The following is an 11,145-nucleotide window of genomic DNA, read 5'->3' on the forward strand; positions in this document are numbered from 1 at the left end:
TGAATAGGGCTCGGTGGCGCAGTGAATAGCACGCCCGCCTCACAGTTCAAGGGGCGAGTTCAAATCCCTCTGGCTTCGTGCTTCCTGTGTGGAGTTTGCATGTTCTCCACAAGCCTGCGTGGGTTCTCTCCAGGCACTCCGGCCCCCTCGCACGCTTCAAAAAAATGCATGGCAAGTGAATTGGACATACTAAGTTGTCCTTGGGTGCGTGGATGGTTGTTTGTCTCTGTGTGCCCTGCGATTGGTTGGCAACCAGTTCAGGATGTCCCCTGTTTTGCAGAGCATTGTTACGGCTCGCTACACTTTTTTCACTATTACTAAAATTAGTTTTGGCTGCAATCACAATTGGATGCTTTGCATTGATGTGGTGACTAAACTTGAGCTGCTTCTATGGTAAGCTGCTTCACATCATTGTGGTATCATTGTGGCGTTGTTTTTGTAACTGACATGCTCTTCCATTTTCATGTTTTTCATGGTCATGTTTCCTTCTGCCTCTTAATTTGACCTCAACCCACAACAGGAGCCTATCAGGTTATGCCAAACACGATAGCAGCCAATCAGCGTCCATTTTAGGGTGTGATTAGTTAGTTAGTTAATTAGGGACTTTAGTTTTACAACCCCCAAACAACTAAAGCACAAGATATCTCAAGCACAAGCACAAGAACTGATCTCATCAGCATACAGAAAGCAGAAAGTAAGAAAGAGATTCAATTTAAAAATAATATATACTCATCAATTATTATTCAGTAAAGACAGGCATTTTAATAGAGTTTTTAAGTTTGCTTGATCTCATTATGCACAAAGCACACTTCGGGCAACATGGTGTCATAACTGCCTGTTTTATAAAATGTGCTTGTGAGTGTGTCACATGTGAGCTTGATGACCAGGCCTGGCCCCTGGAAGACAAAGCTTCTTTCTGCACCATAGGAAGAGGACATGACATCATTCTGTCCGCACAAAGCCTCAGACATCCCGCTCGCTCATGGGCCATGTTTTAAAAAAAATAGCCAAGAGGTCAATGGAAGCGAATAACAAGCAGCCTTCATTAAAGAGGTCACATTTTACATAAAACATGGCAAATTTTACTGCTGCAAAATTTAGCTCCTGATACATATGAGCGAGTGGAAACTATCTGCAACTATTCTTGTGTTGATGTTACGATAACTGTAACTTCACAGCAACAACAGTGAAAGCAGAATTTTCCGTGGATTCTAAATGCTGTTAATAGTACATGTCCGTTTGTCAATTATCCCTTGTTTCTCTCCAGTGTGTACCCCCTTAACCAGTCCACTTAACTGCTTGAGGTGCTCCAAGTTTCACTGAGCACTCATTGGATAAGCGACAAACTCCTAAAAAGATTGATGAATTGCTTCTCTGCTTGCACTTTGCCAGTAGCATGGTACTAATCTACAAACACTCTGAACTCAACAGTGAATGCTCATTAGTCACATTTTAACTTCTTTTTGAAAAAAATGCTGTAAAATATTTTCTCCTCACCCCGTTCTTTGGTTACTAAATATTTGAGTTGGCTTTGTACTGTAAACATGATCACAGCATTGAGGAGCTTAATTTACAGGCAGGCAAGCAACTTTTATTCTGCCACCCAGTGGCCAAACCATACACTGCAATCTGTAGAATTATTTTAAAATAAAAGGTCTTTTATTTCAACATGTCGCAGAATTTACGGTCAAATATGACAGCATAAAAGATCACGTGACAGTATAAAAATAATCGTTTATTGGACATTTTTCCTCGCCGTGAAATGTGTCAAATTTTTCACTAAACTCAGTTGCACTTAAAAAAAATCCCCTTAAGACCTTAAATAATAAATTGTGTTGTATAACGGATCTATAAAGCACGAGTTCAAGAGAAAACATTGATCTTTCAGGGTTGGCAATTCGTCAGAGAGTGTCATTCAAGTAAATTAATTTGCTATCAACCAATGAACAGAAGGTTTTGATGGTCACAGACAAAAAATATCCAGTAGAAGTTGGAACACCCAAAAAGCCGCGCACCCCAAAATAATACAATGACATTGATATGTGCACCTCAATTCCCATTACTAACCATCATGCAGTTTACTAAACTTGAGAGGCCATTTTAATTGGTCATATTTAGACACTATTGAGCTAATATGGATATAACCCCCATTACAGTTTCCTGCAAAGCAAAAAACAGAAGGCCCATTTTAAAATAAATCGTTATACTTAAGCAAAATTCAGTCTAATGATAGGACAAAAGCTCAGGGAGTCGAGGAACATCATCATCGACACATGACTATTTGAATTATAAAAACAGAAACGACCAAAATCATATTTATCTGTGGACTTTTTGAGGCTACGTTTAGTGAACATTATTAATGTTTTATTCAGTCTTGCAAAATCGCGATGTGTTTTGGCCAGCGAGCATTTCAAAACGTGGCTCGGTCCAGAGTTCACTTCTTTGCTACTTAAGCTTTTGATTCCAATTTAAATTCTGCTCCACATTTGGTCAAAAGACATTTGCTCATAGATTGATGGAGAAATGTGTACTGTAGAAGAATAATATGTCAATAATAGTTGAAAACAAATATATGTTAAAAAAAAAAAAATCACATTTGCTACAGTTGCACAGTCCTGACTCCCACATGGACACAAAGGCACCAAAACAGCTGAGATGAAGGACGTGTATCAACGTTTATGCACTCCTTTACTGCACACCATTTAAAATGATGCTCTTTGACAAATGTGGAGCTGAACAATAAAGTAAAATACAAAATAAAAATTAAATACATAAATCGGTTGCATTTCCAAAAAAGAGAAGTTAGCTCGAAATAGTGGATTGGATGTTGCAGATTTGATCTTTGATTCCCGCTGCTTCAAATGTTTACTATGCTTGTCTGCCTTCCATGATGACTAGCTTACGCCGGCAGCTCTAAAAGGCCACAACTATGAGCGGAGCTCGTTTGAAACGACAGTTCTACGGCTTCCCGATGTCAACGGTCACGTTGATGTAGAGTGGCATCCTCTCCACTGATATTGTTTGATATTTGCAGCTGTTCAATCCGTCCTTTCTCCAAACTAGCGTCGTTCGTCTTAACAACTTCATCCTAGATAAGAGAAGAAGAAACAGAATTAATCAATTCGGAAAAATTTGTCGACAGGACGCGATAATAACAAATGACGGACCTATCTTTGTTGACTTCATTACCGCTGTCCCGTTTGTGAAACACCATCGTGTAGCGTGCAATGTCAGCAGGCGGGCGTACAATCTTCATTTTCTGCAGCTCCACCCTAAAAGTACATGTGCAAAAAATTATATCATGAGACTAGAGCGGCAAAAAAAGTTGACCAAGTCGGGTAAGATGACTAAAAATATCTGACAAATGCAGGGGGGGTATCACGACTTTGGGGCTAATTTCCTATTAAAAGAGAAGAGTGACAAAAATCAAAAACGCCATCCCTCAGTAGTATTTTGGCAAATTACAAAAATATATATACTGTAGATATGCTAAGACCATCTTGAAATACGGCTCCATTGCTTGTCTTGGCGCACCACCTAGTTGCTGAATGGCTGATGCTACTTGTGTGCAGATAAAACACTTAATTTATTTAGTATTTCACCAACTTTCAGAGAATATTAACGCTAGGGCTGTATTATTCGAGAATATAAACTGTCAATACAAACAATCTGTATTGGCTCAGTTCATAGCGAGGGTGTTGGACAATTTTAATCGTGGGCCAAATTATACTTCTAGTTTCTGTTGGAGGGCCGTTATGACTGTGAAGTCAAATCAATTTTAAGTTTGATTATCACACATTTAACTAGTTTTGCACCCTCTCCAAAAAAAAAAAAAACTTTTAAAAGTTCAAGATAACTAGCAAATTGTGTGTATTAGTCAGAATCTAAGGCCTTGTCTACATGTAACCGGCTAATTTCAACCCGCATAGAATCCCCCTCGTTGTCGTTTGTTCACTTTTAAAAAAGTCGCGATTGATGCGAAACAAAAAGCATGACGTGAACGGGTTGGTAACTTTTTCTTTCACCTGATGCGTAGGTCGTCATCTTCTCCTCCCCAACCCCAGTAGGTGTTTGCAAATCCATTCACTTTACGAAACTGCTCTCTGCTCATGGCCGTGACTCCTCCGAAGTAGCCTTTGTAATGCAGCCTGGCGCAGGGCACATAGACTATTAATAACCTGGGATTATTTTAGAACATTTCCAATCATTGACGACAGGCGGACCCGATTGAGCCGTTTTACACACGTCACACACACAGGAAATGAGTCTTTATCCAGGAACTTACTTGTATCCGGTGGCATTCCGGCCAACTACCAGGTGTTTGGGTTGCGAATCACAGATGTAGAGATTGTGGTCATTTTCAGGAACCAGGTCCACATCGTGGAAAATAAAACAGTCCCATCTGTGGTCCTTAAGCGCCTCCAGGTAACCCACGTTTAATAATTTGGCACGGTTAAAAGTGGCATCGCCAGCCTTTTAAAAACAAGAGGCAATGGCATTAGAATAGCATACGGGCATGCTCGGACTTAGACCTCGGACATATATTGATTAACTTGAATTTTTTATTATGGACGATTTTACGAGCGTGCGAAGTGGTCACGTTGCACCTCACTAAAGCTCAAGCACTCATATACTGAAGAAAAGACTGGGGTGGATTGTTTACTAAAATAGGGCATGCCTCAAGCAAGAGGCAGTGGGAAAGTATTTAAAAAAAATAAGGGCGTGGGGGGGTAAGGACACACCTCAGGTCTTGCATAGAATACAAAGCCTTCATTGTAATTATATACTGTACAACTAAATTGGCAACACCTCATTCAAATCGTTTTTTTTTTGTATCTTAAGTATGCAATAACAGAGTTGAAAATGTTTAAGTTTGCCCTCTATCAGTCTCATACAATATGCTACTACGCTACATTTGTTTGCAGAAGGATTTCATGCGAGACAGACCTTTTGCACTTTAAATCTAAGAGGGAGTTATCGAGGTTAAATGCTAGCTAAAACGAAAGCACAACCTGTTATTTTAATTATTTTCTTTAACCCTTTACTAGGCACAGCGGCCGTTTTTGCTTAATAGTTTAACCTTTATTTGCCTTTATTAGGCAAACGTTTTTCTATTTTTAAGTCCTAAACAGGCAAGAATTTTCAGGATTTTAGAGAAATTTAGGGGTATGTATGCCTGTTTAGACCAGTGGTTCTCAAATGGGGGTGAGGGTACTCTAAGGGGTACTCGAGATATTAAGTAAAACAAATATGCAAAAAGCCTTCAAAAATTATTACTGAATTATTTAAATCCCTCTATCTCTACTATGATCCCAAAAGAGGACACTTCAAGTCAAATATTTGTCAGTGGGCAAATATTGATTTATAATTATTTCTTTTTGAGAACAGCTCTGAAACGTTATGGTGATTACTTTTTGTGGACAAAGATTTATTAATAATTAGTTATTGATTAATTTTTGTTAGCAGATCTCCACTGTAATCCCAAACAGGACGCTTTATGTTTAACATTTTTTGTGGACAAATATTTATTTATAATTAGTACTTTTTGAGAACAGGTGAAAGAATGAAAGAAATAATAAACATGTGATTACCGATGGCTGAAAATGACATACAAGTGAGCATTTTGACTTATTTTTTTAATAATGTTTGCTAATTTTAGTTGCCTATAAGAAAATGGGCATTTTATGTAGATTACTTTTTGTGGACAAATATTTATTAGTAATTAATTTTATGATTTATTTTATAAGAGATCTCTTCTATGACTCAAAAGAGGACACTTTATGTTGGTTATTTTTTCGGGGCCGATGCAAATGAATCTGAAAGGTTTAGTTTAGTTTAATACTGTAGTTATAAGTTTACTAAACCAGACACTGATGGCATTTTTCATGTTTTTTTTTTTTTTATTCCCCCACTGATGAAGGGGTACGTGACTGAAAACATATTTCGCAGCGGGTGCATCACTGAAAAAAGGTTGAGGACCACTGATTTAGAGTACACGCCGAAAGCGGTCGCTGTGCCTGGTAAAAAAAAAAACAATGGAATATTTTATCTTTAGGAATATTTATACAGACTTAGCGCATACTACCTGCTGGATGACATAAACAGCATAGTGGAGTTGCTGCCTCTGCAGGAAGGGGTGCAGGTGGTGCAGCAGGTAGAGGAGGTGTCGCTCTCGCTTGCGATGGGGAATGAGGATGGCCACGCTCTGTCTCGCCGTGCAGGACCAAGGCTGAAACTGGCCTTCCGCCACTCGCTCGTTCTCACCCTCCACCGCCTTCAGGTTCAGAGAGGGCTCAAAGTACAGCTTCACTGCTCCTTCTGCCGGATCAAAATTTGCATCTCAATTCATAATCAATAAACCCTTAACTTAGAGTATAATTCACAAAGATATTCTGTTTTTCTTTCGCTTTTTATTCCTACATACATGTTTGTATACATATTCATTTGTCATTAAAAAGTGCTGCGCTGTCAAGTGTTAAAAAATGTTGAACTAATTGCAAGGTTTTCCAAGGTTTTGCTAGATATGACCAATGTGCAGTAATTTGTTGTATTTGACGTGAGATTCGATTTGTTACGTTGAAATTCAAGTATGCTTGGCAATCCTCTATCTTTTTATGATTTCACAATATTTATTTTGTCACTTGTTAAAAACAGCTGCCACTCAGCAGCTCCATGTTTCACAAATATGCGTTATAAGGATGTCCAAATCCTGATCATGCGACAGGAAATCGAGCATTTTCAGCGGATTGAAAACAATCAGGAGAAAAGGATAGTAAAATTTTCTCTCCATTGCATTTTACAATCATATTGCACAATATAATGATAGTATACAGTATATAATAGTGTGGGTCTGTTACAGGAATTTGACGTTTTATGCAGAGGTAGGCAACTTATATTTTTTTTCTGGTCTGACAATTGTCATTCATCAGAGCCCCGCCCCTTTTCCATCATCGTCGGTTTTTCAAGCCAAACGAATTTGTAACCCTCGCTCCATCAGTGTATTTTTGCCCAACCTTTTGTCTGCACTATCGGGTGACATTTGACTTTTTTTTTTCTAGTCCGTCATTCATCAGGCACTGGTCTACTTCTGTCAACACTCACAAAAATTATTTTTTCTTTATTAGTAATTCCGCTTAAAGTTACCACCATGTCGTGGTTCTACAGTTACACTGCAATTGAAACACAACATAGTAATATAAGTGTAACACAAAAACAAAGCCAGCTAAGGGTTTAACCCTAGGCTGTAATACACCATCAAGTTTATTATTCCGCATCTGAGAAATGCAGGGGATGACAGCGCAATTAGCAAGCATGTCCACTGAATGCGATTATCCTGCTTTACATGACACTCAAGAGGTAGATATCGGTCCTCATTTATAACTGCCTGCCCTACAACTATAAAAGACGGTTTCATTAACATGTCTAAATTTCATCTGTTACATACACTACAAGTTAAAAGAAAGGCTTGCTGAGGTTGAATAGACTGAAAAACATCTTTAATTAGGGAATTAAAACTTCTATTTTGCATTTCATGGCCAAGGGCCAGTCCGAGAGAGAATGCAAATTTGTTTTGCATTTCCAAAATGCTTTTATCAGCAAGAAACCTGCAACCAGGACTAAGAAAGGGAGCGACTACAACTAAATTTTCGGTAAAGTGAACTGTGCCATAGCTGTGAATGACAAGTAGTGAATTTAACCAAGCCAGTTTCTTCACTCAACTGAACATATTTCTCCACTGCTTGGTGCTGCTGTAAAGTGACTATTGTCACATTGACTGCGGGCTGATTGCAGTTTGCGCTATAAAGCTGCAGCAATAAATCATGCAAGTCAGTTGAATTATATTTCAGTAAGCAAAATGGGGCATGGCAGGCTGACACACTGCTGATGTAATGTTTATTCCAACAATTACAACGATGGATGAAACTTGCATTTTCTGACATTTTTAATTCATGGTTTCATTTAGTTTTTTTTTTAGCATTTTCATCATTCGTCGGTCTGTTGGCAAAACGGGCGTCCATCGATAACAGACTGACAGAGTTCGTCAGTGCTGAAGAAGTTCACACCTCTGAATTTATGTATGGTGTTTTTAGTTTTAACCCATTTGGGTTTAAAAATAAACAAAGCAGCATCTATTTTCCGCCTGTTCAATCAAACATTAGTGTTTACTCACGTAGTAGTGGTGACTCCTTCGGACATTCTGCTAATGGCGTTGGCGTAATTAAGCGACGCGCCGCTGACGTCCCCAAGTTAGCCGCATCCTGCGTGCTCTCTCTTTTAATAAGAGTTTGTGTGGCGGCCAAGGGGACCAGAGCAGATTTTACACTGCCACCAGAGAATATGTAAATCCATGCCAGCACAGACAGAGAGAGAAGCAGCAATAAAACGTACTTCACCCTGCGCAACATCTTGAACGCAGACGAACAAACGCCCATGGCTGTGTGACGCTGTTCTAGCGCTTCTATTTCAAAATGTGTCCTTTATGGCGGCAGCAGTCACCACACGATAGTGAAACATGCTGCTGCTTTCCACTTTCCACCATGTGGTTCCATATTAGGGTAAACATCCGTGGTTGTTTGATGATGTTGTTTTGGGTGAAATGATATCAACTGTGAAAGAGCGAGAAAGATCAGACGTTAGTGCATAAAACAAAACATGTATGTTCATATGTCACATGAGTAATTTGTAATAGTTGTAGACTGTGAACATCCAGACAGGACATGAAAGTGTGAAAAACTAGAAAACCAGGTTCAGAAACTACAGTCTGGAACTAGACTCAGAAACTAGACTCAAAAACTGTCCAGAGGAGGTGGTCAAGAGCCACAATCCATCTTGTTTTCAGTTTCCCTTTAACCAACAAATCTGATTCAAATTAGGGTCATGATCGGAATTCTGCGAAGCATGGTAATGAGCTAATCACTATCAGGTGTTGGTCAAAGGGAAAGATTAAATACAAGCTGGATTGTGGCTCTCAAGGACTGAAGTTGGCCACCCCTGGTCAAAAGAGTTAACTACATCATGAAAGATGTCATATTCCATAAACATAAAATAAACTTCGTACAGCCGAAATGGGTGTGTTTTAAATGACAGGTTTAGTATCTGAAAGCATTTTCCTTTGTGTTTAATGCCATTCATTTAATAAGACCGTAATCAAGCCTCCTGAATGACCGTGTAACACAATGGTAACCAATGTATGGCCACATACTGAAATTGAATTTTGACATAGCTCACAATGCTGTTTTAAAAAAAAAAAAAAAAAAGTAATGGATGGTTGGGTAGACAGTAGTGTAAAAAAATCCTAACTTGCCTCATCATCTTTAACAGAAAGCTTTTATGTAGCAGCATAAAAACAATTTATAGACAATGTGTGGTTGCTTGCTTGATTGTTTTTTAAAAAATATTTTATTAATAAGTTTAAAAAAAACAACATGGTCTGTCTTTTTGGTTTTCTGTACGCTATCCTCTGAGTGAAAAGTTAGGACGATCCTTGCGAGACAATAGTAGAGGTTGGTATCACGTTCCAGATCTCTTTGAATGTCGGTGCTGTCTTTTGTCAATTATTCATCCTTCCAATATCGCCATAAATCTAACTCAAAGTTCACTAGACACTTCATTAAGTACACTGACGCAACCTATCCAATTCAATTCAAAAACGCAGAACAAACTCTACAAAGTCCCAGGTTCGAACCCAGAAACTTAGAACTGCGTGGACGACGTTCTAACCACTTGGTCTACCTTATTACCATCTTTCTTTTCTTTTTTTTAGCAATTCAAACGGAAAGTGGAATTTGCACGAACATGTGTTAACCATATGAAATGGCGTAATATGTTACGAGATTATTAAAATATAAAACCAACACGCAAAATACCCCTGAGCAAGTAAAAGTACATTTTCACGAAAACATTTTTGTTATCATACTATAGTCTTACTACGTTTACCTAATATAACGTTCAACATCTATTTTAAATGGCATACAAGGGGCATTCTGTCGCTATGTCATTAGTTATGTGCATAAACACATTGTAAATAAAAAAAAGTCTACATATTTATTATTTTCGAATTACTCACCTAAGACGACCTAAAGACGCTTGTTTTTCCTCGAAGTCATCTTCCAGTTGGGACAAGACGAGTTAGCATTGGTTAGCTCCATGAGCATCCCAGCATAAGACTGTACATTATTACAGTAAATTTGCAATCAAGCCAAGAAGAAAAGGACCACAAATGCAAGTGGACAGCTGAAATCACAAAGGCGACACGTCCTTCTCCACCCGGATGCTCTCCATGTTTGCACACAAACCACACATCAGTATCCTGTTTCCTGGTTTTGGGACCTCCTCGCAAGCATACCCCTATAGCGATTATTTGCTCACATCTGCTGAAGAACGTGCACGCAAGTTGTAATGGACATCCCGTGGAACACAGAAGACATTGCTTTTTTCAGTGATCGCAACCCGGTCCTTGCTTTGCTTTTCAAGAGTTTTTGTTTCCACTTGCGCGGTAACGGGTCACTCCCCACTGGAAGCTTGTGAAGTTGACGTAAACACTTGCGCTTCCGGTATGGGGGCTTCAGAACAAAGCATTTCCGCCTTTCACCGAAATTTCAAAATGAACTCATGTTGCAATGACATCGCATGTGAATTGAATATGACCTCCAAAATTCTGGATGCATTCGCCCAACTGTTCATTACAGTTCTTCAAACACCGTTAATATAATCATTTTAATAAAAAACAAGTTAAAAAGAAGAACAAACATGAAGCAAGTGTCAATTTAACTATATAAAAAAAGTTTTAAAATATAGTATTCGAAAAATGTAAATAATTGAGTTGTATTCGCTGCATAAAGGTTCATAAGTCACACATGTAAATTTGATACTGTAGATAAATGGTGTTGTATACCGTACAGTATATGGATATGTGTATATACGTATTTATATGAATGTATACATGAATTATGTGGGGATTTGTGTGTGTGTGTGTATATATATATATATATATATATATATATATATATATATATATATATATATATATATATATATATATATATATATATATATATATATATATATATATATAGAGAGAGAGAGAGAGAGAGAGAGAGAGAGAGAGAGAGAGAGAGAGAGAGAGAGAGAGAGAGAGAGATGTGT

General features: G+C 38.3%; 2 protein-coding genes across 5 annotated transcripts in view; one reads left to right on the forward strand and one right to left on the reverse strand.

Annotated features, from left to right (window-relative positions):
• Positions 1–11,145, forward strand: part of LOC148408957 (cationic amino acid transporter 2) — an 85,597-nt gene that overhangs the window by 59,122 nt on the left and 15,330 nt on the right. The gene's annotated exons all lie outside the window — the stretch shown is intronic.
• Positions 1,640–10,523, reverse strand: b4galt4 (beta-1,4-galactosyltransferase 4). The gene is made up of 7 exons (XM_088441711.1): positions 10,067–10,523; positions 8,171–8,606; positions 6,086–6,318; positions 4,286–4,473; positions 4,026–4,148; positions 3,168–3,272; positions 1,640–3,088 (listed from the first exon to the last, which is right to left on the reverse strand). The coding sequence occupies exons 2-7, from the start codon at positions 8,430–8,432 to the stop codon at positions 2,959–2,961; spliced, it is 1,041 nt and encodes a 346-aa protein (XP_088297837.1). The 5' UTR covers positions 8,433–8,606; positions 10,067–10,523; the 3' UTR covers positions 1,640–2,958.

This window comes from Hippichthys cyanospilos, chromosome 18, assembly GCF_059441005.1.
Source record: "Hippichthys cyanospilos isolate Australia breed blue-spotted pipefish chromosome 18, RoL_Hcya_1.0, whole genome shotgun sequence".
In the NCBI taxonomy this organism is placed as follows: Eukaryota; Metazoa; Chordata; class Actinopteri; order Syngnathiformes; family Syngnathidae; genus Hippichthys; species Hippichthys cyanospilos.